The sequence below is a fragment of the Balaenoptera borealis genome (assembly GCF_965194805.1).
Source record: "Balaenoptera borealis genome assembly, chromosome: 13".
NCBI classification, from domain to species: domain Eukaryota; kingdom Metazoa; phylum Chordata; class Mammalia; order Artiodactyla; family Balaenopteridae; genus Balaenoptera; species Balaenoptera borealis.
In genome coordinates, this window is record NC_138870.1 from 102,313,275 (window position 1) to 102,329,034 (window position 15,760).

Sequence of the window (15,760 nt, forward strand, 5' to 3'; positions counted from 1 at the left end):
TGTTTTCAGCTGAGTAACTTTATCAGCCTCTTTCCTGCCTGTAGGATTTTGGGAGTTTAACAGCCTTCTTTCATTTCATCCTTTCTCTGTGCATTTCATCCAGGTTGGCAGAGTTTCTACTGGTATGACATTCTCAAAAACCTTGTGGGTCTCACGTGTATGTCATGGGGAGTTATATACCATTAGGCAATCTAGGGTCTGCCATAGAGCTTTCTTAGATAACCCCATCTCTATTCCTGATTTCTGCTGAGATGACTGAGGGAAATGAGTAACACTCCTAGTCTCTTTAGAGAGCCCTCTGTGTAACTGAACACCGACCTTCTGGTTCTTCCAAGGCGTTAGCAAAAGGTCGTCCAGGCACATCCTTGGCTTTCTCTCCAGAGCACAGTTTCCTCACAGTGAATAGTCTAGTTTTAGTGTCTTTTGCGATCCAGATAGACTGAGAATTTCCCAAATCATACCTGGTTCCCTTTTAGTCTCCTCTGTCTCTCCCCTCTCGCATTTTACCATACGAACCAAGAGGAAATCAGGCCACACCTTCAACGTGTTGCTTGGAAATCTGCTCAGCTAAATATCCAAATTCATCATTTTGCTAAGCTTCTGCCACTGTAGAAAAAGGATCGTTCCGTCCAGTTTCCAGTAACGAGTTCCTCATTTTCTTCTGAGATCTCACCAGTAGTGCCTTCAGTGTCCACATTGCTATTCAAGGCATCTAGGCCTTTTCTGTCCTGCTTCTCAAAATTCTTCCAGCCTCTGCCCATTGCCAGATCCCAAAGCCACTTCCACGTATCTGTTTGTTACAGCAGCACCCCATTTCTGCTACCCACATTAGCTTCCTGTTGCTACTTGACAAATTACTAAAAACTTAGTGGCTTAAAATAACATATTTATTATCTTACAGTTCTGAAATTCAGAAGTCCACAGTGGGCCAGCATGGCTGAACCCCTTTTGGAGGCTCTAGGGGAGAATCATTTTCCTTGCCTTTTCCAGCTTGTAGAGGCTGCCTGCATTCCTTGGCTCATGGCCGCCCTCCCTGACCCTCTAGTGTTCCTCTCATAAGGACCCGTGTGATACATTGGGCCCACCTGGTTAATAATCCAGGCTAGTCCTTTCATCTCAAGGTCCTTAATTTATTCACGACTGTAAAAGTCCCTTTTGCCATGTAAGGTAACATATTCACAGGTTTTGGGTATTAAGATGTGGGTGCCTTGGAGGGCCATTATTCTGCCCACTACGGGAACTGTTAACCGGTAGTCTCTGCATTCATTGTGGATCATAACTTGAAGTGCAGGTTTAAGAAAAAGAATGTGTCTAACTTCGTCCTTTTTAAAAACCTTACACAGGAACTTGGATACAATTGGTGTTGCTGTTGATTTGATTCTTCTTTTTCGTGAACTTCGAGTGGAACAGGAATCCCTCTTGACAGGTAATTTGCAGTATGATTCATGGATTACTTATATCTTTGAAAAGGATTTAAATACCAGTACTCTGAGTATTACAACATTCATTAAAGCAGATGGTTCTGTATTTCATGATACAGAGAAACTTCATTAGTGATATTAAAGAATTATCATAGAAGAAAGTTGTAGTGACTTCCAATTTTCTCCCTCTGTTGTGGGCTAAATTGTGTGTTTTCCACCCACCCCGCCTTCCCCAATTCATATGTTGAAGTCCTAACCCCTAGTGTACTTCAGAATGTGATTATATTTGGAGACAGGGCCTTTAAAGAGATAAGGTAAAATGAGGTCATATGGGTAGACCCTAATCAAGTGTCACTGGTGTCCTTTTAAGAAGGAGAGATGAGGACACAGGTGCAGAGGGACGACCATGTGAAGACACAGGGAAAAGATGACCACCTGCAAACCAATGAGAGAGGCCTCAGAAGAAACCAATCCTGCCGACACCTTGACCTCAGACTTCTAGCAACAAAACAGAAAACAAATTTTTCTTGTTTAAGGCACCCAGTCTGTGGTACTTTGTTACGGCAGCCCTAGCAAAGTGATACAGTGTCTTTTAATATGTGTCGATGTGGCAGGCCCTATTCTAGGTGTTGGATGTGATCTGAACAGGGACCAAAGCAGTCAAAAATCTCTGTCCTCAGGTGTGTACATTCCAGTAAGGGGAGCCTTGTATTAAATATATTAAATAAGGCAAATATACAGCATGACAGAGAGGGAAGTTAGCTCTGATTGTTAATAGCTGTTGATAGGGGATTAAGAGAAAAACCACGCTCCTTAATTTGAAGACCAGGAAGCTTTTCCAGACTTTTTGGAATGTTTTTGGTTCTTGAACTACTTGCATCAACACTTCTCCTTTGGACAGGGGTTATTATCATACCATTATATTTAAAAATAAAAGCATAGAATTTTAACAGATGATCTCTTTATCCAAGGAATTGAAATACTTGTGGGTAAACCTAAGTCATTTAATAGAACATCTCAAAGTAAATATCCAGCTTATAAAATGTACTAGATTGGAGGTTAAAAAAAATTTTTTTTAGTGCTAATTCAATGAATAGTTACTTCAAATGAGAGCTCTCCAGCTGTATTTAAAATATGTTGATTTATATACAATTTTTAATGCCTATACTTACTATATAAAGTGAAGCATGCTTATCTGAATGTTAGTGGGGAGGCTGCTGTGAGAAGGTAGAGAGAGAATTTGAGCTCGTCTTTCTTCACAGGCATAGAGACCGAGGCCCACAGTGAAACAGGCTAACTGAACTGTCAGAGGTACCACCCGGCTTGGTTTAGTTCTCATTCTACTCTGTGATTTCTTAGTGTTTTCATTTAAAACTCATTTGTTAAAATTCCTGCGTCTTTCTATTTGATTTAGGATTCTTCCTCTGGGACATTGTAATTATTTTTTGAACTAATTAAATTATCTAAGAATTGGCACACAAAGTGTTGGCTCTAAGTTTTTTGGAACAGCAGTAATTTCTTGAGTTTTCTCAATTTGGTAGGGTGTAGCATTAGGTTGTAAAGTGTTTTAAAATGTTGTATATTTAAAAGTATTCTTGTAGCTCCATTTTGTGATAAAACAGAAGCCTCAGTGCTCAAATTGGGGATTAAAAATCAGCAATAAAATACAGATTTCACTCTCTTGTATGGAAAGGCAGTTATTTTTGAAGTCTGACTGTGGTATGATAATTCAGAAAGAGAGTTCAGAATGTACTACGTTTTGTAATTGCTGAAAAAAACACCGATGTGGTGGGTAGTGTCACTGACAGAGCTGAGGAACTAGGGTGGGCAGGAGTAGGTTTCTCTGGTGATGATGGATTCCTAAATAAGACACCAGAGGAAGCACTGCATAAACGCTGTGATTAAATAACTGTCAGAGTGGAGCCAGCCCTCCTCCACTTGTGCATAGAATCCCATCCCCACTCGCCCACTCAGAAACTCTTCCCCTGAAAGTGTCCCCTTTCTCTCCGGCATCATCCCTTTCCCCTCTTTACTCCGTCATTTCACCAGCGTATAATGTGCTCTCCTGTTTTCCATCTTAAAAGTGTCTTCCCTTGACTCTGTGTCCCCCTCGGTCCATTATCCCTTGTCTCTGTCCTGCGACTGCTACAGAAGATTGGTTACTTGGTGTTTACAATATGCGATGAAAGATTATTTCATCCTTTCTTCTCAGGATTAATTTTCTCTTCACTGAAGGGAATAGATGATCTAACAAAAAAACCAAAGGAGCACATTTCTGAAACTTTTTATGAACTGGTTTGTCATTGATGAATAAATCAGTTGTTTGTTTGGCGGCTTGGCTGTTCATTGATACCCACCAGTCAGAGAGCGTAGATCTTCATAGACCTGTTTTATGTTAGGTATATTAAGAGTTGTTCACAATTTATGTAGTTGCAGTTATATCAGTTAATACATGTTTTATTGTTACGAGATTCACATCACATAAAGTTAAGCACTTTAAAGTGAACAATCGAGTAGCATTTAGTGCATTCACAGTATTGTACAGTCACCACCTCTGTCTAACTGGAAGCATTCTCATCACCCCAAAGGGAAACCCTGTACCCATGGAGCAGTTGCTTTCCATTTCCCAGTTCCCTGAGCCCCTGGCAACCACCATTCTGCATTGTGTCTCTGTGGATTTGCCTGTTCTGGATTTTTCGTATAAATGGAATCCTAGAATTTTGTGACCTTTTTTGTCTGGCTTCTTTCAGTTAGCATAATGTTTTTCGAGGTTCATCCACATTGTACATGTATCAGTGCTTCATTTCTTCGTATGACTGAATAATATTCCATTGTATGCATAGAATACATTTTTTGTTTATCCATTCATTCATTGATGGGCATTTGGGTTGTTTCCACCATTTGGCTCTTGTGCCACTATTTGGCTGTTTAGAATAGTGCTGCTCTGAACATGTGTGTACATATATTTATTTGAGTACCTGTTTTCAGTTCTTTTGGGTATATACCCAGGAGTGGAATTGCTGCGTCAATTTTATATTTAAATTTTTAAGAAACTGCCAAACTTTTCCATAGCAGCTGACTATTTTATATTTTCACCAACAGTGTACAAGGTTCCAGTTTCTCCACATCCTTGCTGACATTTGTTTTCCTTTTTTTGGAGTATAGTTATCCTGGTGGGTGTGAAGTGGTATCTCATTGTGGTTTTGATTTGCATTTCCCTAATGACGAATGATGTTGAACATCTTCTCATGTGCCTTTTGGTTATTTGTAAATCTTCTTTGGGGGAATGTCTATTCAAGTCCTTTGCCCAGTTTTTTTTTTTTTTTAAGATTTTTTTGATGTGGACCATTTTTAAAGTCTTTATTGAATTTGTTACAATATTGCTTCTGTTTTATGTTTTGGTTTTTTGGCCGTGAGGCATGTGGGATCTTAGCTCCCTGACCAGGGATCGAACCCGCACCCCCTGCATTGGAAGTGTGGAGTCTTAACCACTGGACCGCCAGGGAAGTCCCCTTTGCCCAGTTTTTAATTGGGCTTTTAAATTTCGTTGTCAAGTTGTGAGAGTTATTTATGTATTGTGGATACTAGGAATTATGTTGAATCTGCAGATCCACTTGGGGGGAATTGCCATCTTAATGATATTGAGTCTTCCAGTCCATGAATAGGGAACATCTCTCCATTTATCTAGGTCTTCTTTAATTTTTCAATTGTATCAGTTTCAAGTAGATGGCTTGCGTCTGTTGACAGAGTTGGAAGGACATTACTGAGGCAAGAAGGAAAGTGGAAGTGATACTTCTCACTACCTTCTTGAAAAAGGCAGCCAGTGATATTACTGAATTTTACTTGGAATTCAAGAATGCAACTTTGTTTCAACAATGAAACTTAAACAAATTTTATAGTATGTTAGTTCAAGCCTAATGCAAATCTTTTCAAAAGTGTTCTTGTTCCCTGATACAGTGCCTGTACTATCTTTTGACTGTTTCTCTGTGAGAACCTTACTCTTTGTAGATTTTTAGCAGGGTATCTGTGCCAGTTTTCTGTTACCACTCTTGAGGTAAGAACTATAATTACGTTGTCAAAATAATATTTAGAGTATTATTTTCAGAGAATAATTGCAGTGGTGTGACGAATATATTATGCTCATCCAATTATATGTAAACATAAGCATGAGTTATTTTAATTGAGTTATTGGTGTTGTTTTTGGCCTTTGTTCTTTTCTAATCTGTAAAAATAATGTTGGGCTTTTTGAGGGGCTTTGTAACATTTGCAGTATTTAGATAAAGATCACTTGATAAGCTGTTTGGTAAAAGTAAACTGTCATTTGTACTTGTCTGGAGTTTTCTTGTTTCTAGGACGTCTTTAAACCTTTTCCTTCCCAGAATTATGTTCTGATTCAGAGTGCTAATTTTTAGTTGCCTGATGAATTGTTGGGTTGTTTGGCTCTCAGACTGACTTTTATATTGTTGTCTTTTTTTGTGTGTTAAATTAAATCTTACAAGGATTTCAGTGTTAATACTCTAAAATATTCAGCAGAAATAGAAATGTCATTTTACACTATGACTTTAAGATGAGAATGAAGGTATTATTTTTTATTATGAACATTTTATATAATTTCATTATAGAGTAATTTTTAAAAGTGAAAAGAAAAATAATCATTGTATATGCCGGCTACATTAGACAAACACTTGACTTTTTTTTAGTCATTCTTCAATATTTATATGTATGGGTATGAATGTGTACTTGCAGTTTTGTATCCTGCTTTATTTTAGATTATAATGTTAATTCAGTTTTGAGGTTCTTGGTTCAGCATTTTGTCTTCATAGTTTTTTATCTCAGTGTTTTGCTTTTTGGCCACAATTTCGCAACTTTTCTTTGAGCAGCCAGTTGTCGAGTTACTATGAATAAGTGAATAGCACAGGCACATTACACGCCTCAACCTTTTTCATCTTTACAGCTGCTCTGCCTTTGAGCTATTGGAGCAGCAGCGACAGGCTTTGAAGGGAAGGCCTGGGTTCCGGAAAAGTCTGAGGACAGAGGACCCGGGCTCCGGGCCTGGGTCAGTAGGCCCATCCCTCCCTCCTAGCAAAGCAGGGATCTAGGAGGTTGAAGGTCTTTGCAAGTCCTCTTGCCCTTAAAAACATCTCCTGGTTGCTGCCTGGCTGGGATTTCCGTTAATAGAGCAGGATCTTTCATTTCATCTCAGACTCTCCTGTGGCTCCTTCCTTGATGAACTGATTCCTGCTGCTGAGGAAGAGCCCCCGCTTGTGTTTGCCGGTCTTGCTTCTGCCACTTGCAGGCTTCATGCCCCAGGCCAGTTACCTGACCTTCTGAGCTTTGGTTACTCTTCGCAAGAGGGGGATAATATTAACCCCGACCCCGTACGGTTGTCACGGGGGTTAGATGACATCTTATAGTTAGAACGCGGCGTCTGGCACCTAGTAAACACTCAACACATGCTAGTTGTCCCTGTTACTGTTACCTCATTCCTTGGTTCTCGATGCTTTATTCATGCTGGTCTTTAGTTCCTCAGAAGTGTCTCGCTCTCTCTCCACTCAGGGTCTCATCACATGCCACTCTGTCTGTATGGACTGTCCTGGCCCCGAAGGAACCCCTTGGAAAACAGCAAACAGTCGGTGCAGGCGCTGATCCCTCAGCACGGGTGCCAGGCAGGGGTAGCTGGGGCCTGGCACGGAGGGCTGAGGCTGAGGCTAGTCAGTCACTGGCTTTTAGTTGTGTGACCTGAGGAGGGGGCTGGGGCAGGGGTGGGCGTGCAGGGATTCACGGGAGTGTCTGTTCACCGCAAAGCGCACGAGTATTTTAAGTATTTACTTACCAGCATCGCATACCCGTGAGAACTGGCCGACTGTTTGCGCTCTTCTCTTGGTGTGCGGGGTCTGGGGCCCTCACCTGCTGCTGACTTGGGTGACGTGATAAAGATATCTGCCTTACTGTGACAATTAAATAAGAACTTGTATAAAATAAAGCACTTGGAACGGTACGTGTTGCGTTAGTGATTGTCTAATGTTGGGTGTCGTTCTGGTTACGGGGCTGTTGTTACTCGGCTTTGAGCTTAGCCCTCTGTGCTCTGTTTCGTGGTGCAGGGGCTGGGAGTCCAGAAACACATTTCTCCTCCGCTTTCAGTGAGGTTCAGCCAATGAAGGATCTAGTGGGGACCAGAAGGCAGGAGGGGAAAGGGTGACTCGCCCCCTGCTCGGGTCTCCCCTGGAGGGTTCCCTTTCCAGCTTCCTTCCCACTCGGAAAGCCTCCTAGTATTTCCTAGAGACACCGCTGTTAGCTGGCCCGGGCCCTTCTTCCACGCGCCAGAGGTACCAGCGGTAGGCTGGGCAGCCCCTTCCACAGAGGCCCGGGTTCCGGCTCTGCAGAGCCCCTCCAGGCTTCTGGGTTCTCACAACCTCACCCTCTTCCCTTCGTGCCTCCAGTTTGAAGGGTGGTAGGTGGTGGTTTCCTGTAGCCTTAATCTCTGTGTTACCTCAGTGTTGCCTTTTTAGTTGAACTAATTCCATATATTAAATTTTCTTTGTTAAAAAATAGTTTGGTTTCTGTCTGTCTGACTTGGTCCCGACTGATTGAACTATTCTTATTTTCTAAGGTTGTGCTTGATGCCATCTTCTCTTGCTTCCCCTGGGGCCCTCTTTCCCTTCCTCACAACTTCCCTCCCTCCCTTCTCTCCATCAGCTCGGGTACAACCAGGAGAGACAAACCGCACTGCAATTTGAATAGGGAAGATTTAAAATAAAGAATTACTAACTATAACAAAGGCTTGAAATAACAGGGGATTGACTACTAAGAAGTAAAGAGAATGCCAGAGAACACAGGGATTGCAGATACAAGGAGCAGCCAGTGCCCCCAGAGCTGAGATGAGTGTCCAGGGAAGAGGCTGCCCTCCCCCTAGGCCTGAGATCCAGGCCTGCTTGGAGAGGGCACGGCTGTGGCTCACGGGGTGGTGGTGAAGCCACCGAGGGGTGGTGTTGGTGGAACTTGCTGGAAATCCACCCTCTGGGGTGCAGGGGGGAGTCGTCCACAGAGAGCTTCCATGACTTGAAACTGGCTTTGAAGCATTCTGAGGAAGTTCCTGGCTCCTGGACACTGCTGGTTGGTCCTGCTGTGCGAGAGCTCCTCACTGGAGAAGCTGCAGGAGATGAACGCCAGAGAAACAGGAGAAGCATGGCCAGAGGACTACCCAGAACCAGGAAGAGAGAAACTCCGCTCCTTCCAGCCCTCCAGTACCCCGCCAGCGCCTCTGCCCACGAGGCCGTACGTGCCAGCTGACAAAGGAGACCTTCAAAGGGCCCGCCTTTATGTTTGCAGAGCAGGCAGCGAAGCTAAGAGGCAGTGATTGATAACTGGTGCTCAGTCAAAGATAATTTAAATGCGGTCTGTTCACAGATGGCAAAGAACTTTAGAGACCCTTTAGTTCCTAATGCATTACATTCTCACACACACTTTGTTATTTTCTAATTTTTGCCAGTGTGGTGGGTGTGTAGTACAATCTTGTGGTTTTCCCGTGGGTTTGAGTGCTTTTTCTTTTGTGTATGTGTATGTATATATATATAAATATGTATATATTGGGTGGGCCAAAAGGTTCGTTCAGTTTTTTCCGTACAGTGGCGGTAGTGGCACTCAGTTGTCCTTAACTTCATTCAAAACAATTTTGCTAAATTGTAGGTGACAGCTGTCATATCAGCGTGCATTTAAAAAAAGACTTATCAAAATTGGTGAATTTTTGTGTAGCCATTTTAATATCGAAGATGGAAGAAAAAAAGCAACATTTTTGGCATATTATGATTTATTATTTCAAGAAAGGTAAAAACACAACCGAAACGCAAAAAAAAGATTTTGTGCAGTGTATGGAGAAGGTGCCGTGACTGATCGAATGTGCCAAAAGTGGTTTGCGAAGTTTCATGCTGGAGATTTCTCGCTGGACGGTGCTCCACAGTCGGGTAAACCAGTTGAAGTTGACAGCGACCAAATCGAGACATTAATCGAGAGCAGTGAAGGTTACACCATGCGGGAGATAGCCGACAGACTCAGAATATCCAAATCAAGCATTGAAAATCACTTGCACCAGCTTGGTTATGTTAATTGCTTTGGTGTTTGGGTTCCACATAAGTTTAAGCGGAAAAAAACCTTCTTGACCGTATTTCCTCATGCTATTCTCTACTTAAACATAATGAAAACATTTCAGGTTTTTTTTGCCACGTTGTGTGGAATGCGGAACTTTCCCAACCAGAGATCGAACCTGTGCCCTCTGCATTGGAAGCGTGGAGTCTTAACCACTGCACCACCAGGGATGTTCAAACGTTCCATTTTTAAAACAAATTGTGACGGCCGATGAAAAGTGGATACTGTACAGTAATGTGGAGCGGAAGAGATCGTGGGGCAAGCGAAATGAACCACCGCCAACCACACCAAAGGCTGCTCTTCATCCAAAGAAGGTGATGTGTATATGGTGGCATTGGAAGGGAGTCCTCTATTATAAGCTCCTTCTGGAAAACCAAATGATTAATTCCAACAAGTACTGCTTGCAATTAGGCCAACTGAAAGCAGCACTCAACAAAAAGTATCTGGAATTAGTCAACAGAAAATGCATAATCTTCCATCAGGATAATGCAAGACCGCATGTTTCTTTGATGACCAGGAAAAACTGTTACAGCTTGGCTGGGAAGTTCTGATTCATTTGCCGTATTCACCAGACATTGCACCTTCAGATTTCCACTTATTTAGGTCTTTACAAACTTCTCTTAATGGAAAAAATTTCAATTCCCTGGAAGACTGTAAAAGGCACCTGGAACAGTTCTTTGCTCAAAAAGCTAAAGTTTTGGGAAGATGGAATTATGAAGTTGCCTGAAAAATGGCAGAAGGTAGTGGAACAAAAGGGTGAATATGTTGTTCAATAAAATTCTTGGTGAAAATGAAAAATGTGTCTTTTATTTTTACTTAAAAACCGAAGGCACTTTTTGGCCAACCCAATACATATATATATATATATATATATAATGTTCTGTGGAGATTTGGACAAATGTACAAGGACATGTATCCATCATTGTAATATCATACAGAGAAGTTTCACTGCCCTAAAAATCCTCTGTGCTCCACCTGTTCACACCCCCTCCTGTGCCCTGACCCCTGGCAACCACCGATCTTTTTACTGCCTCCATAGTTTTGCCTTTTCCAGAATGTCATAGAGTTGGAATCATACAGTTTGTAGCCTTTTCAGATTGGCTTTTCATTTGGTAATATGCATTTAATGTTCCTTTTCGTGGCTTGATAACTCATTTCTTTTTAGTGCTGAGTAATATTCCACTGTCTGGATGGACCACAGTTTTATCTGTTCACCTACTGAAGGGCATCTTGGTTGCTTCCAAGTTTTGGCAGTTATGAATAAAGCTGCTATAAACATTCATGTGCAGGGTTTTGTGTGGACATAAGTTTTCAGTTACTTTGGGTAAACACCAAGGAGTGTGATTGTTGGATTGTACGCTAAGAATATGTTTAGTTTTGTAAGAAACCACCAAACAGTCTCCCAAAGTGGCTGCAGCATTCCGCGTTCCCACCTGCAGTGGATGAGAGTTCTTGTTGCTCTACATCCTTGCCTGCATTTGTTGTCAGCATTCTGCATTTTGTCCAGTATTCTGCAGTTTTATTTGGTGAAATAGTCTAAATGTGTCAACTAGGTTGTTATTAAATCTTATTTAAATCTTCTAAATATGCTGATTGTTTTGTCTGCTTATTTTATAATTTACTGGAAAAGGTATATTATTATTGCCGAATTTAATTGTGGGTTTTTCTCTTTCCTCTATACTTTTGTCAGTTTTTCTTTACTATATATTTGAGACCATGTTATTAGGTGATTCCAATTTAAAATTATACCTTTCTGTGAATTAAGTAATTCTGAAATGACTTTTAAAAAAATTTCCAGTAATACTTTTTGCCTTAAAGTTTATTATGTCTGATTTTAAGTGGTTGTATGACTACCTTTGTAGGCTGGTATTTGCCTCGTATATCTTTTCACCATTCTTTAACTTTCAATGCTTCGATAGCCTTCTATTTTACATGTCTTGTTTTAAATTGTATATTGTTAGATTTTAAAAGATCCAGTCTAAGAGTAACTGTCTTTCAATTGGAACACATATTCCAATGATACTTAATGTGATTACAGGTATATTTGTGTCTACAGTTACAGTGTTTTAAAGAAGTTAATTAATTTTGTATAGAGTACATTGTTTTGGTAAGGCATTTTAATAGTAACGTCATGCCCAAAGTTTCATTGTGGTGAGAGACTTTTATAGTTAAAAGAAGCAAACAGAAACTTTCTGTTTAATAACATGTGGAGTATTTCTAACTAAGATGTATTTATTTGGTGTTTTGAAAAATTCTTTTAATCATGTATCTTTTTTGCCTTTATAAATCCTCAGCTTTTCGCTGTGGTCTGCAATTTTTAGGCAATATTGCCTCACGGAATGAAGATTCCCAGTCTATTGTTTGGATGCATGCTTTCCCAGAACTCTTTTTGTGAGTATATTGATAAGAGTTTTTCTGACTTCTGAAAAGATTGTGGTTATATCAGTTCCAAAACCGGAGAAACTAACCTTTGGTAACAGAACTCAGGACAGCGGTTGCTCTTGGTGGGTGGTGGCGGGTTTAGTACTGGCTGGGAGAGGGCACAAGGTAGACTCGTGGGTTCCTGGGAATGTTCTGTATCTTAATCTGCGTGGTGGTCACATAGGTATATACACATCTCATAATTTATTGGGCTGTACACGTAAGGTTTATGCTCTTCATTGTATGTCAGTTTTTACTTTAAGTAAATAAAAGTTTTGGTTAAAGTAAGGAATGCTGTTAAGGACACTTTTTTTATAAGAAAAAAGCCATAAAATATTGAAGTATGGGCAATGAATTAATCATGTATTTATTAATTGAGCATTTCTTATATGCTTGGCACAATGCTATATGTTTTGGTAGATATGGAGAAGTATAAGATGTGGATAACCAATCTGTTTGTGTAGATTGGTTCATGGTGTACTTTCCCTGGTGATTTGCTACTGTGTTTTGACCAGCTGTGTTCATAAGAAGTGGAGCGTGGAGATGAAAGGTGAGCAGGTGATGGAGGAAGGATAGGTAATAGGAAAGGCCCCATCCTGGGGCAGGAGGCCTGGCTTCTAATCCAGGTTCTGTTGACAACCAATGGGGTATCTTTGGTGGTGGCAACAATGTAAGCAGCAGAGCAGCTATCGTTTGAATGCCCAGAGCTGGGTCTTTTCTGTATATTTCCCGTCCTTTACCCTTTGCCCCGTGGGGCAAGCGGTACTGTCCCTGTTTGGACAAATGAGGGAACTGACACTTATCACTGGTAAATGGCGTAGCTGGAACGGGAACCCCATGCTGCCCTCTGGATCCAAAGCCTACGCTCTTTAAATACCAGCTGCCTAAGTTCTGTGCTGCCTTCCCTGGTTGTATAGGTTTTCTGGGCTCATCTGTATGGTGTAAGGATTGGATAAACGCTTATGTTATCTCTAGCTCACTGAGCCTGTGACCGGTTCTCAAATTCCTGCAGGTAATTAGAGTTGAAGGCATAAAATCTTTATGGTTAATAATAACTGAGTTTAGGTTGGAAGGAAAGAATTGTGGAATTCAAGCTGTAGAAATAAAAATTACTCATTTTTGAGAGTTCACTCCTTTCAAACACTTTGAACACCTCCTCTCTGCCAGGCTCTGAGCTGGAGGAGTGGGGTAAGGGTGCCTTAGATATATTCACCGCTCCCCCGCAGCCCGTGCTGTAAGCGTGTTGTAGTGTAAGAACCGATGCATTAGTAACACAGGTGAATCCGGCTCTGAACAAGGCCGTCAGAGGAGTTTACTTGGCAATTACATGGTGGTTTTACATTCGTTATCAAATCTGGCCCTCACAGAAGCCCTCTGAGACAGGCCAAGGAGGTCTTGTTATTATATTCCATTTTTATGTCAGAAAACACACCGAAAGAGGTTATGTGACTTCACTCTATATGTGTTTGTGAGACACATACAACCAAATTTGGATTCAGCTTTGGCAGGTACTGGCTTTGTGCCTTTGGGCAAGTAAAGTCAACACATTCTTCATCTATAATATAAGGATAATACCTCCTCCAGAAGAGTATTATGAAGTTTAAATGAAAGAAAAAAAAATCCTGCCATAGTGCATAACCCATAATATAATTGAAAATTGATAAATTAGTGACCTTTTTAAGATCACATAGCTGATAGGTGGATGAACCGGGAGTTATACAGAGGCTTTTGACTCCAAATTTTATTTCTTGCCAATATATCATCTTTCCCTTAAACATTCTGTCCCTCAAACTGTTAAGGAAATGTCTGTAGTCATTGAAGTATCATTTTTTGCCTTTTGATGTTTTTTCTAACAAGAATGAACATTTTAATGCTTTATAAATGTAATCATTTTATCTTTTTCTTTAATCAGATGTCATTTGCTTTTTGCCTCTGACTCATAAGTGAACTGCAGCTTTTGTATTGGGTACTCTGTGTCGTGACTAATTTTCAATTTGCTATTTTTGCCATAAATTATGTACTTGTTTAAAAGTGTTGTAATTCTTCATTAAATCCTTAAAAATATCAGTATATACTGAACTTGTTAATGAGATGATTATTATTTATGAGTTACAATCATGTTTTATCATGCTGCTAAGTTGGGCTAACACCCTGATTTCTTTATTTGGAAGGTCTTGCTTAAATCATCCAGACAAAAAAATTGTTGCCTACTCATCAATGATTTTGTTCACATCCCTTAATTCTGAAAGAATGAAGGAGCTGGAAGAAAACCTCAATATTGCGATTGATGTCATAGAAGCTCACCAGAAGCAGCCTGAATCGGAATGGCTGTGAGTATCTTGTTAGAAATGTGGCTGCTTAAACATCCTGACATCACTTTCCTGGTAGAGGTTTAAGTAAAAGTTTGAATTATAACAATTGAACAATAAGTTAAAGCTTAACATATGTTGAAAAACTAGGAAAAGATCCCATTTCTAGCCTTTCTTGTTTGTAAATAAATATGTGTTTCTCTGATGTCCTTTCTATTCTGACTTCTGCTTTGGATGGAATATATTTTTGATCCTCTCCCAAGATAATTTGTTCTATTTTCCATAAAGCTGGAGTATTACTTACAGGCCCTAAATGTCTTTGTGGCATTTTATGTTTCTGATTAGTGGGACCCCACCTCCCTCATAAAATATTACCACAAAATTTCTGCATTTACAGAAATAGTAATTCTGCAAAAGAATTTAATTACAAATTTAAAGTTTATAGCTTAGAAAATATTAAACGTGATTGAGACTCTTCTTGTTATAAAGGTCTTTATCTTTGGTTCTTCCCTTGAGCAGATATAGGGTAAGAAAGTCAACGCAATGAATTCTGAGTGAAAGTTGAGAATTTGCTTGTAACTTCGTGTAGCCCATGGAATGGAAAGTATATTATATTTAGAAAAACAGTCCCAGCAGCTAACATATAAAAACTCATGCATAATTGACAGCCATTTAAATGACCATTTTTGAGTTGCAAGAAAAAAAATCTACCTGTCACTGGCATTCCATCATCATTGCTTTGTGTATCTCATATTATTTGCCGCCAGGATTATACACTCAATGTTATGCCATAAGGTGGTGTAGCAAAGAATTCCAATTGTATGTATGGATGTCCAGACAGAACGCTTTTTTTCTGCCTGTATTGTAAACTGTGAGAGACAGTTCTTATCCTTTAAATAGTGCCAAAGTAAAAATGCTGCTATCTTTACTCACTAGTAGATGTTTACTATTTGTTGAATGAAAGAAAGAATAAATGGATTTTACTCCTCATTGTTTTGACCTGAAAGCAGCAGAAGAACCAGACCCTAGCTCAGGGTTTAAGTTCACCTGAACTTCTTTCCAGACAGGCTGCCGGAGCAGAAGTACCTGGGGAGCATCCCAGGAGGCACCGCAGAAGTCAGGAAACTGAGCGTTTGTTTTGATTTTTAGGTAAATGAGGAACCTTAACTAAGGCATTGAACTTCTGTGGGCCTCTTCTTCCTTATTTCTAAAATGAAAGAATTGATTTAGGTTAAAAGTTTCCAGACTTTTGAATTTCGTGTCCCATATGTTGTCTTAAAGGCATGTGGACATGGTTACAAACTCACTGGAACGGTTGGTTTGGCACAAGGACTGTTGGGTAGCGACACTGCCTGTCTTGCTGTCTGCCTGTCTGAGCTTGAATGGCAATACCTTAAGATGTCATTCTTGCCCTTTGCTCTGATGACTTTACCTTTTTAATTATATTTGGTTAAAGTGAACGAGCCA

General features: G+C 40.3%; 1 protein-coding gene across 1 annotated transcript in view; it reads left to right on the plus strand.

Annotated features, from left to right (window-relative positions):
• Positions 1 to 15,760, plus strand: part of ATXN10 (ataxin 10) — a 153,359-nt gene that overhangs the window by 25,718 nt on the left and 111,881 nt on the right. Inside the window, exons 3-5 of the mRNA XM_082350835.1 lie at positions 1,344 to 1,426; positions 11,858 to 11,954; positions 14,156 to 14,314. Coding sequence (XP_082206961.1) covers positions 1,344 to 1,426; positions 11,858 to 11,954; positions 14,156 to 14,314 — 339 coding nt within the window. The remainder of the gene's footprint in view (positions 1 to 1,343; positions 1,427 to 11,857; positions 11,955 to 14,155; positions 14,315 to 15,760) is intronic.